The sequence below is a fragment of the Lethenteron reissneri genome, chromosome 46 (assembly GCF_015708825.2).
Source record: "Lethenteron reissneri isolate LAM-NWPU_2019-01 chromosome 46, ASM1570882v1, whole genome shotgun sequence".
Taxonomy (NCBI): domain Eukaryota; kingdom Metazoa; phylum Chordata; class Hyperoartia; order Petromyzontiformes; family Petromyzontidae; genus Lethenteron; species Lethenteron reissneri.
Genome location: NC_083824.1, coordinates 3,342,634 through 3,364,893, shown reverse-complemented (window position 1 = coordinate 3,364,893; position 22,260 = coordinate 3,342,634). Strand labels below are relative to the sequence as shown.

At 43.9% G+C, this 22,260-nt stretch overlaps 1 protein-coding gene across 1 annotated transcript in view; it reads left to right on the top strand.

Moving 5' to 3' along the window:
* LOC133354187 (tropomyosin alpha-4 chain-like) overlaps positions 1-22,260 on the top strand; it is a 32,077-nt gene that overhangs the window by 5,167 nt on the left and 4,650 nt on the right. The window contains exons 2-7 of the mRNA XM_061570827.1: positions 4,811-4,944; positions 5,209-5,326; positions 7,328-7,398; positions 8,919-8,994; positions 18,569-18,631; positions 20,891-20,960. Of these exons, the coding sequence (XP_061426811.1) occupies positions 4,811-4,944; positions 5,209-5,326; positions 7,328-7,398; positions 8,919-8,994; positions 18,569-18,631; positions 20,891-20,960 (532 nt within the window). The remainder of the gene's footprint in view (positions 1-4,810; positions 4,945-5,208; positions 5,327-7,327; positions 7,399-8,918; positions 8,995-18,568; positions 18,632-20,890; positions 20,961-22,260) is intronic.

Sequence of the window (22,260 nt, the reverse complement as noted above, 5' to 3'; positions counted from 1 at the left end):
AGGGGGGTGTCTTTGTCTCGTGTGTGTGTTCTTTCTCTTGCCCTGACCTTGGCGAGCATTGCCATCAATACAACAGCTGCTGTGGACAGCTTGAGCTTCAGCAGATGCCCTCGTATCATTCATCTGTTTACTCTTTGTAAGCCAATGTTTGACCAGGATGGTGAAGAATGGTCAAACCTACCCTCATAATCAGAATTGCATGTAGAGGTCTTCATCCAGGAGTGAATTTGTACAGGGCTGTGCATTAAATTACCTCTGGATTTGTATTGGACACCTGATTCCCAGACTGCTGCCCTATTTACTGTGCTGTCAGGCTTAATTTTAATGGATTTCTGTTCAGCACTAAAACCAAAATGACTTTGTTCATAATTGATGTTCAGCATGCTCAAATATTTGTATACCACGTGACGGTTAAATTTGTTTGGCTGTGTTAGGTGGTGGAGGACCTTTACGACACATCATCTTGTCAGATCATTACGTGGCCTAACCCGACAAATTCATTACAAATCGTAACATTGACAGTGAAAACTTACACGCATGAGTTAACAATGACTCGCTTTAGACGTTTCCTCCTTTAATTGGCTGATTTGACTTGCCGGCATGTTTTGTTTATTCAGAATTGGAAAGCATTGCTGTTGTTTCCCCTGGAGAATGCCTTCTCGCGCTTTGTCAGTTGTGTAACCATTTGCCCATAGACCACTGCTTTGTTTTAAATTCTCAGTTCTGCTGCACTGCTTCATTAAGTCTTAAAGGAAGCTGGTCCCATTAGAAACAAGACTAATTTTTAGCTCTCTGTGAATTAACTGCTGGATGAAGGTTTCCCCAGGATGTTGACATATACCATTGTTTTTTATTTGTTGGTGCTGTTGTTGCCCTATATTTGTTTAATTAGTAGAATTTTTTGTAATTGTGAAGGTAAATCTGCCTGAGACGATTAGCACTGCAGGGAATTTGTGTGATATCAGTTGTTTTTGTTATTTCTATTTACTTAATTATTGTAGTTGTATTAGTATTTGCTCACACTTGAAAGTTAGGCTAATCCTAGTCTATTGAGTTCTCACCTGGTTAAACAAAACGGACTTTAAACTTGACCTATGCCTCATCACCTCTGTGAGTGTGGGTTGATAAAGGCCAGTTAGCTCAAGCCCAGTTCAGATACCACTGATACTGATGTTAGCCCAGGCCTGGAATCAAACTCTGGTGGCCAGTTTTGTCGTGCAGTGTGCTAACTTCCCAGTAAGGAATTACTTAATCCTAAATACAATTTCCAGTGATATTACAATTATGTTGCAGTAATTCCCATTACATATTGTAACCCAATTTGAACGGTCTTAATATTTATTTCGGTTGTGGTACAATGGCTAATGCAGTGTTTATTTAAAGCCGTAAAAGAGGAGCGCATTGTTTCAAGAGTCTCATTTATTATTAGCATCAAGTACTGCGGCTCTCGGTGATAGGACATTTATGGTCATAACGCGACGGCAATCTGCATTTTGTTATTTGACCTGGCGAAAGCTCTTCACCACCATCTCAACTAAGTTAACTCATAGGTTTTTGCAGTCAATGTTATACTTAATTTGGAGCTTTCCTGATTGCAGGAATTACTCTTTGGTTCTTTCGGTAAAGTCACGTGACTTTACCGAAAGAACCAAAAAGTTAGTCAATGTTATGTTCCATAATATAGATTTGGGTGAGGCCTTGCTATGATCAAACCAGATCTGAAAACAAAAATGAGGCGGTGTTATGGGTGAAGGTTTTTAGTTTTCGCAAAAACAACGAAGATAAGCAGACGATGTCTCTTAAATATGTTTGTGTCTGCACATACAAATGTTAGTATTCCTGTGGCCCCGTAACCTTGACCAAATTGTTGTCATTACAACCCTCCACCACCCAACACAGCCTCACTATTTAAATTGTCACTGTGGTGTACGAGCATTTAAGAACTCGCCAGTTATTACTTCAGCTCACTGGTACATTGAAGAACAATCTTCACTTGCAGTTAGATGCGACGCTTTGTTTGAAACTACGGACAAGATCAAGGAAGTCGGAATGGATTTTTATTCAGACTTCCAACACAAAGGGATATATTCTCTGAAATATTTTACTCAATAAAATCATACGTAAATGTTGGTAGCTAACCATTTTATGAACAGAAAGTAGTTTTTTTTATGTAACACTACTCTGCCCTTTCCTTAAAAAAATGCTAATTCTAACATTGCTCAAGTTAATGCAGGCCGTATTGCCGGAAAGTGTTTGTTACCTTCACGTCCGCGAGGACTGGCTTCACTAAAATGTGATAACTCAGAAGATGTGACCACTAGGATCAATAATTCGATTGGGGAGCTTAGCAGATTAGAGTACTTGATATTGACTTGTAAATTACAAGGGTTGGATTGTTCAAATTCCATCCCTGCAGGGTGGCGACGTCACCAGAAATTGCAGTCCAAGTGGGTCTAGAAAAACCATTGAAGTCATTCAAAGACACGTAAAAACTCACGATTCCAATGGATTGTAAAAGTCACGATACATACGGGTATGTATACAGTATACTTCTATATACCAATTAGTATCTTGAATCGTGCATAGAGAAGTTCTTCGTTCACAACCGGTTTATAGAACTTAGATGACAACATTTAATATAATGAAACGAATGGGATAGAACAAACGAGACAGATGATAAAAACGAGATGAAACAAAATAGTCGGTTCTTATTTCACTTAATGACCTGAGTCGTGGCGGTTCATCGGTTCGTGGGCGGTGACACGACCCAGTGAGAGGGCATTCGCTGCTTGTCGTAGAGGTTTTCAGTTCAAATCCGACAGGCTGCCCCAATTAATCATGCGGCTGCATTCGCCATGAAATACTACGAGCTGTCGGCTTTACACAGAATCAGAATCTTTATTTAGACTGGAGGAGGAATCTGATGAGCTGTGAAGTTTTTTCACAGATGTCCAGTAGGGGTGGGGTCAGCAAGTTACAACAACAAACAATAAAAAACGATAAGAGTGCAAAGTAGAGAAAAGGTAAGCAAGTTACTAACAATAAATACATAAATACTCATATAAAGTGTATTAGTACATATTGCACAAGTACATACATACCTGCTGATTTTTCAACACTAAATGCAAGTTTCGATTTAAAGCTTTCGTGACTGCAGGGATTCATCTTCTTGGTTCTTTCGGTAAAGTCACGTAGAAGGGAAGTAATAAAATAATAAAAATAAAACATAATAAAACAATTCTCACGACGTTTCGGCCACAACGCAAGCAGCCGTCCTCAGGTGAAAACCAGGTCCGTCGAGGCGACAGAGTTTCAGACTCTGTCTGAAACTCAGCCGTCCTCAGGTGAAAACCAGGTCCGTCGAGGCGACAGAGTTTCAGACTCTGTCGCCTCGACGGACCTGGTTTTCACCTGAGGACGGCTGCTTGCGTTGTGGCCGAAACGTCGTGAGAATTGTTTTATTATGTTTTATTTTTATTATTTTATTACTTCCCTTCTACGTGACTTTACCGAAAGAACCAAGAAGACTAAATGCAAGCTTGGGCAAGGCAGCAAAACAGCAGCAAAAGTCCCAAACCACATCAAGACAACCTACAGTTCCACAATTAAATTACATTTAAAAGGATACACGGCTAAGGATTAAAGTTACAAATCACATTTGCAAATGTGGTTGTATCCAGTCCTAACCTTCTGCTTCGGGATATTTTTAAAGGAAGATGTTAAGGGAGGAAACATGGTTGTTACAAAAGTTGCAACGGCAAAGGCTTTGTCACCAATTCCAGTTCTTGGGATAGTTAAAAAGCAATTAGATGGATGTATCTCATCGCCTTTTAACGTCCACTCAGCAGGACCCTCCTGAAAAAGTCTTGAGACTCGGCGAGAGTCTCCTGGGTGAACAAGTGTAATAACAGAAATGAATAAAGTTGATATTGTAGGCAGGGCAAATCGTTACATGTAATTTATCACCAGTCGGCTATTGTGGTTGTGCAAGCACGGTGGCCCACATTCTCAACATGCGGCTGATTAATTATGGAATAAATTCAACCCCCGAGGGCGAAGAAAGTTGCCATAGGCCAGATATGTCAAGCATAATATAATCAACTCACATGTAGCCAGTGCTTTTTAAAGAGCTTGGGTGAACACATGTGGAGGCGTTGTATTAGAGATGGGCTATAATCCGATTACTTTATTGAGGGATTCCTCCACTGATTACCAGGATCGATCGAATAATCCGTAAAGGTGATGATAGTTGGGGAGGGGAGTAAAAAAAGTGTTCCCTATGTCCCTGCAAGTGCAGCTGGATGGAAAGTGATGGATGGGGTTTGGTGACATCATCAGCTTCATCATTGGCCATGTCACGCTTGTCACTGCTTATAGGTGGGGTTTCTGTCTTAGGAGGCCCAAGTAATCAGCCACAAAGTGCACAATTACAATTTTTAAATACACGATTAGGCCCAGTTCTGATGAAAATTTTGTGAATGCTTTGTAAGCGGTGAGCGTACACATGCAGGCATTGTATTGAATGGACTAATATGTTTTTTTGATTGGTAAATATCTTTTTGGGTTAGGCGACCCCAGTGTGTGGCCTAACTCAAACATCAATTGTTGTACGTGTGTTTAGCGATGGAAGGAAATGGGAGAACCCGGAGGAAACTCATGCAGAACAGGGTGGATAGAATATAGACTCCACACGAAAAGGCATCTGAGTTGGGAATCGAACCCGGGGCCTTGTTGTACTGCCACCACCCTGCCTCTGCTGACTCCGAGGTTTTGCTAACCCGCGAGTGACATGTTCCCCGTGCCCCGGCAGGCGGAGGCGAAGGCGGCGCAGCTGCGCGACATGATTGCGGAGAAGGAGGAGAAGCTGGACAACACGCTGGAGCAGCTCAACAACGCGCTGCGGCGTCTCGAAGAGGCCGAGAAGGTGGCGGACGAAAGCAAGCGGTGAGTGCTGACTACTGCAGTACTGACTGATGCAGTACGGACTCGTACTTCCCTTCGCTGACTTACATAGAGCTGACTCGTACTACCCTTGACTGACTTGCACAGAACTGACTAATACAGTCCTGACTTACACTTCACTGACTTATGCAGACATGACTTAGGCGGCATTAATTTAACACGTAATATGTCACAGCCAGAGTAATTCGTAATTAATTTTGGGTTAAGCTAACTTTTGCTCTGCCGCTCGTTACCACTCGTGTGCAGGGGCACGCGCGTCATCGAGTCGCGCGCTGTCAAGGAGCTGCAGCGTCTGGGGCGCCAGGAGGACCAGCTGCGTGAGGCCAAGATGATCGCGGAGAGCGCTGACCGCAAGTTTGAGGAGGTGCGCGATAGAGCCGAGGAATAAAAAACAAACTACTTCACCATACCCGCACTGACCAACTTGATAAAGTATTTTATTATTTTATTATTACTTTTTCTTTTACCGGTTAAAGGCCACTCACCTATTAGCTCTTCTTCGGAAGCAACTTTGCCACAAGTGATAGCTCAACTAAGTGGCTTGTGTGTAAATTTATAGAAGCAGCCAAATCATCTTAACTCATGTGTCTAAATGTGGAGGGAAAAACTAGAGGACCCAGAGAAAAATCTATGCAACCATGGGGAGAACATGCAAACTCCAAACTGCATACCAGGCGAAGGTGATAACATCTCGCCACAGCGGAACCCTGAGGGGTGATGTCATCAGAGAATGCGGTTCAAGTGGGTTTAGAAAAACTTACTACATCATTCAAAGAGGTGTGCGATAGAGCTGAGCTGTCCCATTATATTTATCTGGAGTATTATTATTATGGTTACCCTACTTTATCCAGGAAAGTCTCACTGAGTCTCCCAATACTTTTTCAGGAGGGTCCTGCTAAGCTTTAGTCAGATAATGACGTTTGCTTTGTGTTTGTTTCCAAATTAGTATTTTTTTCAATGACAAATTTAGACCATGACACCATCCCACAAAACAGTCCGCTATTCGTCAAATAACATCATGAGATCTTTAACATCCACTGTGAAGCAAACTGTAATTTATGGTTAATATACAACTTGCTATTAACCAGGGTAGCCTGCTAGATTCAAACTGCGAACCTCTGCAACAAACGGTGAACACACTATCCCTAGGTGGTGCTGCCGTCCTGCGGATTTTACCGATACACCCAAAGCACACATCGAGTTTCTGAAATGTGTGATACGAAGCCACTGTTGTTGGCTAAACATTTCAATACAGGTATCCCTCGATTTATGAACGTTCGGTTTACGAAATTTCACGTTAAAGAATTGCACAATTACAGACACTTTTCGATTAATGAAATCGAATTTCCACATTAATGAAATTTTACATGGCACACGCCGTGAGATCAAACAAGAGCCACCCGGGAGGCTGCGTCGTCCATCCACAGCTGCGTCACGGTATTCTTACAGTACAACAGTAACGTCTCCACATCACTTTTCCAGTTATCCCAACATGCAGATCTTCTGTTGCGTTCCCTGAAAAGATTAATGATAACGATCCACTGCAACGTAGCGGATATGTTGTACTGGACATGCACTAATGAAATGGGCGTAGACGTGGCAAAAATTGTATTTTCTTTTAATTCTACAGGGCACTAGCTAACTGCAGTGAAGCACCAGCTGAGATATTCATTTATCAGTTTTGGGGAACGATTTTACTCAACTCCCGTTCTTCAGGGTTTGCCGGACACACCTTTAAGAAGGGGAGTTGAATAAAATGTATTTCTGAAACTGATATTGCCGTTTGGCACGTGAAGATCTGGGCTGACAGTTCACTGCAGGTTCGCGTGCCGTAGCTTTTGAAAACATGGACGTGCGAGGTGTTTTTATTTTCGCAAGCCGCATGTCAGGCGATGAGACCGCGTCTCTGCCAAGGGCTGGTGGGGAAGCACTGCTCGTGCATCGTGTGACGGATAATGAGAGTCGCCTTTGTGTGAGCGTTTGTGCGTTTCACCGTCAGACAACAGACACAATCTGTGTCAATGTTGATGGGGTGTCACAGTCTGTCGGCAGTAATTATGTGGCCATGCTCCACCACACTATTTCTGTCTCTCAAGCTCCATGCCCTTTGGTCCTCTGTCGTTGGTCATGTGAGACAACTCGAGGCTCCAGCTTAAACGCTGTGGTGTGAAGGAGACAAAGGATCTGATACATTTGGACATTTTATTTCTCCCCCTATCTGGGTGTCCGTGGGAGACAGGCGGTCGGGCGTTCCGCCAGCCGCAGCATCACCTGATGGCAAGCCCTTTGCCATCAGTATGTTAGAGTTATAGGGGGGGGGAAATCTTTGTGTTTACCATTGTGTGTGTGTGTGTTATCCGCACAGGCAACTAACAAGTTTGTCCACCTGGAGAGTGAAATGGATAAGTTGGACGAGCATGCCAAGCATTCAGAATTGTAAGTTACGATTCATCGTCACTGGATTTTATTCTGGCTTCCCTGATCTTGTTCTGAAGCTGTGTGGAGCAGTTTCAAACAAAACCTCACATCTCCTCTCGATATTTGATTGTTATAATTGTTCACCAACTCACCGGTAAATGAGCTGAAAGAACGATAATTGGCGCATCGTTAAACGCTCGTGTGACAATTACATTTGTGTGCTTGAGTGAGGTGGTGGAGGGAAACTTTAAAGTCCCTCCTTGGTCAGATCATTACGTGGCCTAACCCAGAAATGAACTGTGATTCGTAACATTGGCTGGAAAAACCTACGTGTCATTGTAAGTCATGTCTACATGGCTGCCACTGCTTTGAATTTTTAAAATTCTGTGTAATTTGGTCAGAGGCTTGTCAGTATACTGTACATATATAGAGATGTATACAAAACACGTGTGTGTACGCGACACACTGCAGCCTGTGTTAGTGCTGGGCACTAGCGATTGCCTGCCGATTATCGCATGTTGGCGCCAAGTTGCAAAGTGTTCTGGTTAGAACCAGGCATGGCAATGGGGTGTGTATGGCAGATGCCAAGCGTTAACAGAGTGAATTGGGAGATGGGGTTGAGTGCTAGGGTTCTGGTTATGGTGAGGAATAAGGGATGGTGCCTGGGTGGTAGAGTCTGGTGTTAGGTTATGGTTGTACAGTTGGTTTATTGTTTCGAGCTAGTGTTAGGATCTGGTCAACTGGTTAAAAAATGTAAGCAGGCTTAGACAGGGACACGCTGCTATAAGGGATGGATGGGACAGTGGTCACATAAAAATAGTGGCAACTCAGGAATGGAATTTCACTTTTGACATTCACGGCGCTCGTGGTGTATGCCTTGCCACTTGAGAAGGCATTGTCTGCGCTCACCGTGAACCCTTAGTCTAGATCAGGGCTCCCCCACCGGCCTGTCCGCAAGGCCGTGGTAAAGTGGTATGCGGAGCTATTGCAGATGCTTTTATGTTGAAAAAAAATGCCAATTCTCTCTTATTGTACTCGTCACACAACGAAGAAGCATCAGCTACCCAATTAAAACAAGTCAATTAAAAACTTTTGAAGAGTCTGCATGGCTTTTTAATTGACATTGGACAGAGCTTTTGAGTGTAGTTTTAATTTTGAAAATTATGTGAGTGGCGCAGGGTGGTCTGCGAAAATGTGTTGAAGGCTGACCATAGGCCTGCTGGTCCAGAAAGTTTTGGATCTCACTGGTTTGGTTAGTGGGCACTTAGCAGAGTTTGCCAGGGTGCTGTGACAACCGTGGTCATCATTGTTGCTTTTGGCCGACTATTATTAGTTGTTAATTTTTGCTGTCATTTCTATTTGCTGTATTGTCCTTTTTATAATTTAGATTGTGTCACTTTGGTGACCTGAAGTCAGGTCACGTTTGCAAATGACTCATCCTTGTCTTTTGAGTCCTTACCTGGTTTAACAAAAAACACACACACAAACACCCCTGAACTCATGCTATGTAGCTAACAGCACCGCTCGTTTCTTCTCAGCCGTGCCAAGCAGCTGGAGGAGGAGCTCAGATTAAAGTCTGCACAGCTACAGTCACTGAAGGCGGGCGAAAAGAAGGTGAGATTGGCTTCGAAGTAGCAGCTTGCACCTCTGAAAATTGCTTAAACCACGGGCTCCGTTGGGGCTAATGGGGAATGTAATTCCTGTTTTGCACTGCACAACCAAGCCGTGCCAGGGTTGCGCCGAACCAGCCAGAGCCACCAGCGTACTGATGTCCCGTCTGGTCCTGCTTGGCCCCCGACCTAGATCAAGAGTTCTCGCGAGGATCTTGTTTCTGTTTCGGATCAGCACTGCAATCAGTCGGTGGAAAAAACAATTAGTGATCGTAAGGAACTTTGCGCTGGCTCGGCTCTGATGTGCCAATGAAAAGGGGTATAAGATGCCATTAAATTCAGTCTGTCCTGGAGTCTCACATTCACTCATAAGTGATTATGGTCTCTAAAGGGCCCAATCCAAAGGCATCAGCCATTCATTTAGTTAATCGTGCATTTACCTTGCGGAAATTTTGCCAATAGTACGTTTATGGTGAATCGCTTAGTTTTTAAATGTTTTGTAGTGGTGCACTGCTTACCGTTGGAGTTCCGAATGTAAATTTAAGTTCCATGATATTGATAGCACATTCGGAATATCAGGGTTAAATGCAGAAGTTGTAAATGTTGAATTGTGTTTACGTGTGTTACCAATTCTGTGTTGTGTGATTTGTCTATTTGGCCTCTTCCCCTGGTGTCTCCTGCTCTTCGTGACTGCCCTTGACCTGCTCTGGCTCCCTGCTCTACTTGGTGCTTCTCTTCACCCTTCTTCTGCCTCCTCTTCCCTTCACTGCTTCTACACATGCACCCACACACGCACCCACAGTACCCATGTACGCACGCACACACACCCGGCACGTCATCGCACTGCGTCGTGACTGCTCAGGCGGATGAGTAAACCTTGCAGCCCCTTCGTGCCTGGTGCTAGCGCTTATGCTGCCAAAAACGTGTCTAGCTTTCAGGGTTCATACAGGAGCGCTTCCACATCCTTGAAGATCGTAGCCAAATAGGAAAGTGGTCCGTCTGCTTGGCCTTGCGTGAAAACAAAGCCAGTGATATCCAGAGCCAGTGGTAGAAGTTCCTCGCTCCTATGGTGGGGGCGAAGTCTCTCAGTAGTTCAACCACTGTTGATATTCTCCGGATAGTTGGACTCATTTTACTGACTCCGGTGGGGGAGAGACGATTGGCCGAGTTGACCCCCACCGCAACCAGCATACGAACTTGTGACCTTCCGATAGCGAGCCGTTCACTTTACCGCTGAGCTACCTGGAAATAAAAATAGTTACATTTAAATAGTTGATTTTTGGGTTAGGCCACAAATGACCTGGTTGATTTTTTAAATGAAACTTTGACCCAGATCTTCTCTAAAACTGCTTAGTGTGACAAGAAGTAGCTCATTCGAAAATGCCTTTGTCTAATCATAAAAATTACCCTGTCCTAGCCAGCCCGCTTGAGATAAACCTTTGCCCTTGCAAAAAATGGGGAACTGTCAGCGCTGTTTTTTTATGCCACTTCTGGGTATCGGTGGTGACTGTGCTGCCTTTTTTTCCGCTTGCGTCCGTTGCAACAGTGTCTAAAGGTGGGTGTGTGTGTGTGTTCAAAGTGCCTTCGGTGTTTGCCTTGGTAGATGTAAGGCCACCCAAAGGTGTGTGAGGAGGGGGTACAAACGGGGAGACATGTTCCTGGCCACACACAAAAGGGCCCACAGAATAGGCCTGTATTTTGTTGCAAAGAATGAGAGCCCATGGTGACATTCAGCCCTGGGCCCCCAACCCTGGACCTCTGGGTGGGCCTGTGTAGATGTGCATTCTCATTCATCTTAATTGGAGTCCATTGGAAGATACATTGTGTGAGTTTGTAACTGTTTTAAATATAATTAAAATGGAAATAAATACAGGATGACGCAGTTATAGATGCCCCACTGATTTATAACGACTCTCTTGTTCCATAAATGTTGTGAGCAGATCAAACGGGTCATGTTGAAGAGAGTGCTTTCAGAGAGAAGTGTTACGAGATTTAATTAGTCTGAGCTCAATTGTGGTTGCACATAGCGTAGCAATCATCACCCCTACTTCCAGACTAATGCCTGCTTGCTGGCCAGGTGCTGATTCACCTTTAGCCACCCAGGAACAGCTGTCCGCTATGCTGAAAGTCTAAATTTAACTTTGTCTCTGGACATGCTGATGACTCATGAGCGAGCACTATATAAAATCAGTATTGTTTTTTTTATCATTGGTGGGGGGTGGGGGGGGCTCAGAGGCTTTGAAATAAAATGTATATCACACTATTAACTAATTTTAAATTATTTGTGACGTATCTATAAATCGATCACCCTGTGTATTAAAATAAAAACGGTCATCAGCCCATAAAATGTTTTATCGATGGTGAAAAAAATTCACGGCATTGGCATGCAAAATCAAAATGGTACTCAAAGCATATCGAATTTCTCAACGGATTTTTCCAGGATATATAAAGATTCTGATGTGATATGATTCCAGCACTGAGCACACAATACAACGACACCAGTGCCAGGCTCGCTTGGACAACAGTTTCGTGTGGCCTGATAGAGAAGTGTAATTGTGGAATTCGTCGCCCCCCCCTCCTATTAAGTTTCCAATCAGAATCTTTCTTTATCCTGGAGGAATCCTGGAGGATGAGCTATGAAGCTCTTTGTATCAGATGGCAGGTAGAAGCGGGTCGGCAATTTACAACAATAAACAATACAAAACACTATAGGAGTGAAAAGTATAGAAACGGTATGCAAGTAACTTAAAATAAATAAATAAACAAGGCAGTAAAACTACACAAAAAGTCCCAGACCACACCACAACAACACAGTCTCTCAATAAAATTGTATATTCAAATGTAACTATCGATACACGGGTAAGGATCAAAGTTACCAATCACATTGGCAAATATGGTTGTATCCAGCACTAATCTGCTTCAGGATATTTTTGAAGGAATATTTACGATGTTAAGGGAGGAAACAAGGTTGTTCCAAAACGTTGGTGCTGAATGACTCGTACACACTCACATTTTAAATATTTAATTCAGAAATGTTTCCAAATTAAATGTTAACATAATGAATGCAGTGTGCAGGAGTGGTGGGGCAGTGGTTAGCACATGTTCATTTCCCGGGCAAGGCTAACATCAGTGACAAGTCCTGTTGGGGAGGGTGGCCTTTACGGACCTGTACTGAATTGTATGGTGAAGTATGGTCAAACGATCATAGCAGTGGATTGACACAGGCCCCCAAGTTATTATTTAGATTACTGAGTACTGAGTGAGAAATAAATTAAATGACAGGCCCCAAAACCTCCAGAATTCAGCAACTATGCAAGGTTATATAATAAGAGCTTGGGGTAGGAAACAATGAGAAGGGATTCATTTCAACTCATTTTCAGACTCGTTCGGCTGTCAGTGTTCCCATATACAAACATCATATTGCCTGTGTGTGTGTGTATATACACGTACGGGTCGACAGTCTCAAATGAGTACCTCGTGCGGTGTGTAAACATTGCCACTGTGGAGACAAAGGCGGCCGGCATGGTGCTGGCCACCCACCACCTCGTGTGCTGTTACGGCCTTCATAGGTGCTCGCTAACATCACTTGCCCCAACAGCCCGTTAAGGCTATATGGGGGTTCTTTGTCTTTGTATACACACATACGCATGCACACCCCTAACGTGTTGCACAGAATACATGGAAAATACAATGTTTTGCCATAAATTCAAGAAATGTAACTGCTTTTTTTTGGATGCGTTTCGCAATATTGCGTTTTCTCCGCACCTTGAGTGTGCGAGTGGTGGTTTGTGGTAAATGTCGGCATGTTTTTCAAACTGCTGTTGAATAAACAGATCATTTTTAGTAGAAGCATCATCGGTATTATTGTGAAGTCGGTTGGCTTTCGTGCTTGCATAGCCAGGGCAGTAGTGCCGTGGTAACACTCAGGCCTCCCAGCAAGGACCTGGGTTCGATTTCCGACTCGGGTGCCTTTCTGTGTGGAGTTTGTATGATCCCCCCCCCCCCCCTCTGTTCTGCATGGATTTCCTCTGGGTTCTCTGGTTGCTTCCCATAGCTCAAAACACATTTAATTTCATTGGCCAAATATTTCATTGCAGTATGTGTGGATTTCCTGAGGAAATTAGTAATTTTTGTGATTATTGTTATTATAGTACAGTAACACCCCGCTTTACGCCCTCCGGCTTTACGTACTTTATCTATAACGTACTGAACTTATTGATACCCAATGCCATGATGTACTCGAGATTTATTAACTAAATTTTTTACGGTCGATGGCAAATAATCAGGTGCCAGATATCGTGCACGTCCGAGCGTTAGCGTCCCTAACTTGTTATCGTCTCTTTCATGTGTATTCTATTCCTATTTTTTCCCCCACATATCGTATTTATGGCAAATATTTTTGATACAACTGTAAACTATTTTTATATGATGAACAATAATGCATATAGTACAATAGACAATGTAATATATCTTAATATATCAATAATATTCACTTTTCACACTGATGGTTGTACGGTATAGATGCACAATGGATTACTTAGCTTCCTCTGTGTAGGTACTGTACCACATTGCGATCCACCATCCCATACGATTTACGTTCTGGTTTTCAGGAACGTTTCCTTGCGTGTATTCCTGTACTTGGTTGTATGCAAGGTGTTGGTGGGAGCATTATCGTCATGAAATCATGAGAAAACTTTGTCCTTGGTGACAGAGAGGGCATTGTGGCCTGGCATTCAAATGACCGTAAACACATGAGCAATTGTTTCCTACGTGCTTATGGACGTGCTTGAGATTGTCGCCGTGCCAAAGCAGGACACACGAACGCTGGCACCATTGCCATAATACTCAACAATAGCAGCGGAGTTATTTGTTCCTCTGTCATATTTTCCAAAGTCACCGCACACAGGCGGTTGTATTGCCACTCGCACCGCCAACTGTAATGCCGCACGCATGTACCAACTGACTAGCCCAACCTAACTGCCAAGGAGACACTGAATGTCGAAACCGGTCCAGAGTTTTGCTTATTTTGAACCAGCGCTGCTGCTAAGGTGCACTACCAGAAGGCCGTGTGGATGATGGAATGTGTACAATATTTTTTCAATCTATGAGGTTGGGGGGGGGGGGTAGGCGATTTGTCTGCTTATCTATTTTCTTAGCCATGACATGGGCATCTATCTGTCGTTTTAACTCACAAAATGATCCATTTATAGATAAACCACTAATATATAATACCCACTGATATATAATAGGATGTAATTCCAGAGAAAGAAGTTTGTATTTCAAAGCATGAATACGTCTCCTACCAATCTCACACATTAAATGTGTTATCTCATCTGCAAGATACGGAGCCATCATGGGACCTCCTTTGCCAGTACCAAGATATGATAATAAGTTTTTCCCCTTTTTTCTCTGATAACATATGCATTGTCCTTGAAACTGATTGTAAAGCTGTTTCTGGTGTGGACCAATCAGTTTCAAGGACAATGCATATATTATCAGTGTGTTTTTTGTTTGCATTCTGACCACAAGCATTGTGGTTAATGCAGACATGATTCCTTGTAGAAAAATTCAGTTTGGTGTTTTAACATCTTAACACCTGTTTTGTTGCCAGAAAAAGGGGAAAAACCTATTATCATTCAATCTCATGTTGAGAAGAAAGGGCCGTTAGCAATAAGTGGGGTGTCGATAAATGGATCACCTCCATTCTGGATATCCATTGAATGGCAACCAAAAGAGGTTCTGTTTGTGAGTAATTTGGCCATTCAATTGCTCTGGCTGAAAGTTGGTGAAATGCAGACACTCACCCAACTCAGTCCTTCACTAAGTCTCTCAACAACCCACTGCCTTCAGATTTAAATTTGGCGCAGTGCGATGTTACATAGTCCATGGTTTGGTGTCGGTAGCTGCCGTCGCACGCAGGAAGAGAGTAACATTTGTTTTCCCCCACTTGTGCAAAACCAGTTGAGAACTTCACGGAGTGACACGCGGTCCAGCCCGACCTTATGTGGTACACGCGGATCCGGTCAAGTGCCGTGTTCCAAGCGAGCTCCGACTCGACGCATTTGTCAACAACACCGTGGCTATAAAAGCAAATCAAATGATATAGATGTCAACTTCCTCGCCTGGTATGTAGGAAGTCGTGGGTTCGAGCCTGACCCTGATGCCTGTTATGTTTGGAGTTTGCATGTTCTCCCTGTGGTCGAGTGGATTGTTCTCCAGGTGGTGACACTCTGGTTCTCTCCTCCACATTTAGAAACATGCATTTAGAGTATTTGGCTGCTATAAATTTCCACATAAGCCACTTCGTTGAGCAATCATTTGTGACCAGGTCGCTTCTGAAAAAGAGCTATTTAGCTCAATTGGCTTTACTTGGTAAAATAAAAAATTGTTTAGTTTTTTTTAGTTTTCATAGCACATGACGAATATATGTTGTTGTTTTTTTTCTCACTTGTGTTTATGCGCCACTGCTAACACGGAATCGCCAACAATGTTATTACATAAACTGTGGCCGAATTGACCAAATAGAATATAAAAATGCACTTTTAAAAGCTCTGTTGAGCCTGTTTGTCAGTAAAGTGTGTCCAGTTGGAGCGTCCAAACCATTAATGCAAAACCAGTTGAGAACTTCACGGAGTGACACACGGTCCAACCCGGCCGGGTCGCATGATGGCAACTCAATGAGCACCCTGTGTGGCTGTGGTGCCGCCTGTGTTGTGCCTATGAGACTCGGCATTGAAAAGGGAAAGAAATATCCGATTGTCCGTGGACATTTAAACGTATAACCACTTTCGTGTTCTTAGCAAAGGTCTCAGTTTTGGTGACATCACTTACAAAATTCTAAACTTGCGAGGAACGTCTGATTACGGGATTTTATAATCGTTACCATGTGTGCCTTGCTGTGTGCGGACCTACGTCAGTTATTTTTGCGTGTTTTGATAAGTTCTTGATTCTCTGCTGTGTAGTATCCATTATAAAGTCAAAGTAATTTCTTGCTTTAATGAGCCTCGAGGCATTGGTGCTCATCTCCAGTTTACAGTCCTGCAGAATCAGTGGTGGAAATTCCACATTCCCATGGTGGGGGCGAGTATCAATAGGACTACCACTGTTGACTTCCACAAAGTGGTACCCATTTAATTAACTCTGGAGGAAAGGATGATGGACTGAGTCAACCCCCCCCCCCAACCAGGATATGAACTCGCAAGCGTCCGATTGTGAGTGGCTCGCTCTAGCACTGAGCCACCCAAGGGATCACGGCAAACGTGTCCCCCAGCGTTGTTTCAGTAGCATTGGATGAGGGGTTGTGACCAATGTCACCCTTATTTTTTCATCACCACAGCTGTAAGTGCTAATTTGGAGGTAAAAAATGTAACCACTTAAATCCACGAACGTAATCTATTTTTGAGTTTCATAGGACAGTAGAAAATGTAATTTTATGTTTGGTCCTTGAAAATTAATGTTTCAAGTTTACATTTGAGTGCTTTTGTTTGACTGGTGCAAATTTCTCAATATTGTTAACAAAGTAAATTAGCAAAAAACACGTGACTCTCATATCTGTCCCTCCACATAAAAAATAAAAGTTTCCACACATCCCATCAGCCACACGGTCTTCTGGGAGCACACAATCTCGGCAGCGATGGTTCAAAACAAACAAAGCTCTTGACCGGTTTTGACATTCAGTGTCTCAGGAGTGTCAGGATCGCTTGGAACAGATGCTGGTGAATTGCCACATTAATAGGCAAAGACAAATATGGCAAAGCTCCCTCCTATAACCTTGACAGGCTGGTGGGGCAAATGCTGTTTGTGAGCACCTATGAAGGCCAGCACACCGCACGAAGGGGTGGGTGTCCAGAACCACGCCTGGCCGCCTTGGTCTCCCTAATAAAGATCTTTACACACTGCACATGTACTCATTTTTAAGGCTGAGTGACCTAGGGAGGCCCAGGACCGGTTCAGATAATTATCACTGGTATTCGCCGTGAGCGGGAATTGTACTCGGATCGCCCGGGTTCATGGCGCAGCGCGTAACTACTGCACCACCACTCCCCAAGGACTCTCTCCGTTAGACATGCATCCCAGCTCGACACAAGACCACACACTCAACACAATAACCGTAACTGTCTTTGCGGAGAAGACTAGAAATACAGTTTGTACAGGCATACCCCGGTTTACGCCTAGGATGCGTTCCTAAAAACCAGAAGGTAAATTCAAAGCATTTTAGGTGTATTGTAACGTGGTAGAGTACCTAAACAGAGGATTCTGAGTAACCCATTGCACATCTATACTAGACAACCATAGGTGTGAAAAGTAAGTATATATTAATATTTTACTACTATAATAGCCTAGAAATGTGTGTCCCGCACGTGACGTCATTTCACATGCCGCACCCCCCCCCCTAATTAATAATTAATAATCATGAGCAGGTGGATTTTTACACTCGCGCAGAAGAAGGTTGATCGGAAAGATATTTTTTTTCGCAAAGTCGCTTCAAATATGACGTTTCTTTACAAAAAGTGACGGTCAAAAATTAAGCTACGCAGCACAGTGCTACATTCGTGCGGGACGTCACTGCAAAAGAGGCCCCCCCCCTTCATTAATGTTCATGCCGCGTGGAAATTTACACTAACGCACAAGGTCGCCCACTCCACATGCCGCTCCCCTCCCCAATAACCATTAGCGGGTGACGTCACTCCACATGGGGCAACCCCCCCTCATTAATAATCATGAGTGACGTCACTCCACATGGTTCATTCCCCCTCATTAATAATCATGAAGAGGTGACGTCTTCCAAATGGACACCCCCCCCCCATGCACAATAATTAGCGGGTGACGTCACTCCACATGGGGGGCCGAGGCACCTCCCCCCTCCTCGGCGTCAACTTACAACCCTCACTCCAAAGGCAGAACCCTCACGTCACGCGGTTTCCGTAACGCTGTTGAGACATAGAAGTAAAAAGGACGTCATGATGAACAAGGGATGATAACCTTTACATGAAATAAGTCTGTGTCACCGCGGCCTTACAAATTGCACACGAATTGATGCAACGAATATCACGTCGCGGTCTGCTTTTCGCTTGCAAGTTTCAGATTTGCTGCAATATACACCCGTCCTTGGAAAAAATCTAGTTTGGCTATTATATTACCTTATCTATTATACTATGTATTAGTTCTTTATCACAAACAATAGTTACCATAAATACAGTATGTGGGGGAAAAAAATGTTAATAGGATACACAGTCAGGGACGCTAACGCATGTACTGTATGTTGAACTTTTCTCGCACCGTACGTAGTCAACTTCTAATTAGAGGTCCTTGGGTGCCATCTGGTGCCTGCATGTGGAACATTAAAGATTAGAGGCTGAATGATAAAGTTCGTAAATCTCGAGTACGTTATGGCGAGATACACAGTACGTAAAACGGGATTGGATATAAATAAGTTGAGTAGGTTATAGCGAAAGTACGTAAAGTGGGAGAGCGTAAATCGGGTTGCTACTGTAATTGCTTGCCAGTCGGTGTTGTGCCGTGAGGTTCTCGTTCGCCGTTTTCAGTGCATTTGGCATTTGCTTGTTTCCCGTTGGCAGTACGTGCTGAAAGAGAACAAGTGCGAGGATGAGCTGAAGATGCTGCGCTCAAAGTTGCGAGAGGTGGGTCTGACGTCGCGTGGTTGCCAGGGTTCCTCGGGACCAATAAAATTCACTGTCGGGCGGGGAAACTGCACTGCCAGCAACTCCCCCTATACTATCACCACACAGGGCAAGGTGACGTGGCCAGGCTGTAGGGCGTTTGTCGTAGAGGTTCAAATCTCGCGGGCTCCCTGGTTATTACCACCGGTGTATTGACAATTAAAATACGACACGTCCGCTTCATAGTAGATGTTAAAGATCCCGTGACGTCGTCCGCAAGTGAAAAGTAATACTGATAATGAATGCTCCGGCACTGTACGCAGTTGTTGAGTGGGAGGGCAGACTGGCAAGACAGCTGGTTTGGAGCCCGGCAAGGGAATCCGAAACCCGTGATTTCACAAACGCTCGTGCGGCATGCGTGACCCGTCTTAGTGTCACTCTTAACATTTAAGAGTGCCCACTGTAGCTGCTCGTTCTCCGAGCAGAATGCCACGTTGGCCCCCCCCTAATTCTACCATCCACAGGGCCATTGTGGGGCACTCTTTTGTGTGGTGAGGCTCAGGACAAATGACCGTTTATTGTAAAGTAGTCGCCGTTGTGAAGGCCTGTGGACCGCGTGACTTTTGCAAATGTGGGGTGGGGAGGGGTGGTGTAGCGGTTAGCGCTCTGCGCTACGCTATGAACCTGATGACCCAAACTCTTTGGTTCTTTCGGTAAAGTCACGTAGGTATAAAATTTAATAAATCACGACGTTTCGGGCGCAACACAAGCGTTCGTCATCAGCTGGGAAAGCATGGTCTGCTGCTGAGGCAGACCGTTTTTAAAGGTTTGAAATGGGTGTAGCCCAAGGGTCATAAAGAAGTGGCCGGGGCTAGTGATGTACGATAGGAAAGCGGCCTCCTCGACTAGGGCACGGAAGTGGCTATGTTTTCTACAGTTACAAGCTAATTTCTCACATTAACATCATGCTAATCTCTCACATTAAAATAGCCACTTCCGTGCCCTCTAATCTCTCACATTAACACCTGACAGAATTGTAAAATACTGGCGCCCCTCACGAAATGCACCCCCCCCCCCGACCCCATAGCAAGAATTTGCAGTTACACGATTCATGTTTTAGGGACATACTTGATGCTTACACTTCATTTGACAGTTACACGCTCAAGAAAAAACTAAAATCGTAATATAAAAATTTTCTAAATTAAATCATTTGCAATCATAGCAGCGCCCAGTGTCACAGGCTGGGTGCAGCCATCGTAGATCTGCAATTGTTTGCACTGCGCACGCTGCTGCAAGCAGCCCATAGAAGCGTTCAAGAAGCCCTGAAGTTATTCCTTATTAAGTAATCTTTGTGAGTAGTAATTTTTTTTATCTTAATTATTATTTGTTTTTAAACTCCTTAAGTAATCTTGTAATGTTTCGAATATTTGTTTTATGAAGTATTACATTTACATGTATTTTATCAATCTAGGGCTAAAATAACGAAATAATATTATCCTTAATTTTGCATCTTATAACATGTATGTCTATGGGAAAAAATAGGCTTCATATAGTACGATTCGACTTGTGCACCATTTTTTCAGGAACGCGTGTTGCGCGTTATCTGAGGAACGCCGTACTGTAAAGTAGCAGAATTATTGATTACTTGATGTACATTTTCCAATGATAGGTGATGTCAACATTGACACAGGAGCATTCCTTCTTCGAGTCATTTTGGCTTTGCCACGAGCACGTTGGTTGTCAAGTGGCTCCTGCACTTTGTAAATTAACCAACATCTTTTCTAAAATCTCCACTGAGCTTGCCATTAGTGGACGTGCATCCGATGGGCGCGGAAAAACTTAATTTTGCGCAAAAAAAATTTACGTTCTGACAATTGATGAAACAATTAATAGGCGTTAACCTTTCCGGCAAGAATACAGAAGGTATTAAAATGCTCAAACACCAAATAGACGCCTATCACAAGGCATCGAGTAAGCATTAACCACACATGTTTCTGGCAAAACATGCAACAGACACGCCAAAAGTCGAACAGAGCAAATATAATCCTTTGATATTTGCATTGTGTTTGTGCTGTTCAACTTTTGGCGTTCTTTGGTCGAACAGTTTTGAGACAGACCATAAAGGAAGGCTGTCTCTGGTGTAGGCCAATCAATTTAAATTTCAAGGACAATACATACATTATCAAAGCATGTTTGTTCTCTCTCCCGTTCCACCCTGCGTCTCTTTCTTCCATTCCACTCTGCCTCTTCCTTTCCATGATCTCTCTCCCGTGACCGCAGTACGAAAACCGTGCTGACGTCGGGCAGAAGAACGTCACCAAACTGGAGCAGCAGGTGGACTACATGGAAGGTGGGTGGGAGGTTGGATGGGTGGGGGTGTCAGTGGATGGCAGGCAGGGGTTGGTAAGTAGGGGTGGGATGCCCGGTGGGCAAGGTGATCTAACTCTGGTACAGGCACCGCTGCTCCGTCGTGCAGTCTGCTGCCCCATGCATCCTTCCCTCCCTCATTGCCCTTACATTAATTTTACTCACTTCAAAAAGTATGAACACTTACCTATTGTATGTATGTTGAACTTCTTTCACACTGTATGTAGCCAACAAATCTATTATGCTCATGCATAATATATTTTTGGGTCAGGCCACTTGATGATCTCGTCAGATTTATGTCTAATTGGAAGATCTAGTTTTTGAGGATTGTTGTTCAACTTATCCGCGTGTGAGCTGAAACAATAATAATTGGGGTCTTAAGACATAAATCTGGTTCAGATCACGTCATCACCAGAAAATATATTATGAATCATATTGGTTGCGATAACCTACGTATTTGAATAGTGCTGGTTGTTTCTGGCCACTTTGCATTTTGGGCCTTTGGGCCTGTGCTCAGAAACTGTCCAAAAAAATCGTAAGGAATCAGACCTATGTGAATTTGTGTACATACATCACCTTCATCAGGTCGCAATTGGCATAGGTGTAATGATGATCGAAAAAAGAAATTGCAAAAAAGCAACTCCCTGTGTACGACGGCAGCTACGGACACCAAACCATGGGCATTATAACATTGCATTGTGCCAAATAATCATTTCAAGGTGGTGGGGTGGGTGTGTGAGTAACCACATGAGTATGTGAGTGAGGAGCGGTCGTGTAGCAGTTAGCACGCTGCGCTACAAACCAGACACCCCGCGTTCGATTCCCGCTCATGGTCAACAGCAGTGACAATTATCTGAACTGGTCCTGGGCTTGCCCTAGGTTGACTCTGCTCCAAATGACTACCTGGTACGGTGTGTAAACATCGCCACTAGGGAGACAAAGGTGGCCGCGCATGGTGCTGGCCATTCACCCCCTTGTGTGCCGTGCTGGCCTTCATAGGTTCTCGCTAACAGCACTTGCCTCAACAGTGTTACAGGCTATACGGAGGATATTTGTCCTGTATGAGTGAGTTGAAGGCTGTCACCCTCTTACAACAGCAGAGATGCTCACAGTGAACGGAGGGCCGGGCGAGTTGGCGTAGTGGGGAGCACAGTTGTTGCATCTCCCAGTCATCTCAGTCAGTTAACCCATGGCACCTGGGTCTGTCCTGTGACCGGCCAGTGAACCTTCGACATTTCATGGCCTGGCACAATCGCCGTGGTGACGTCACCGCCACTTAGTGA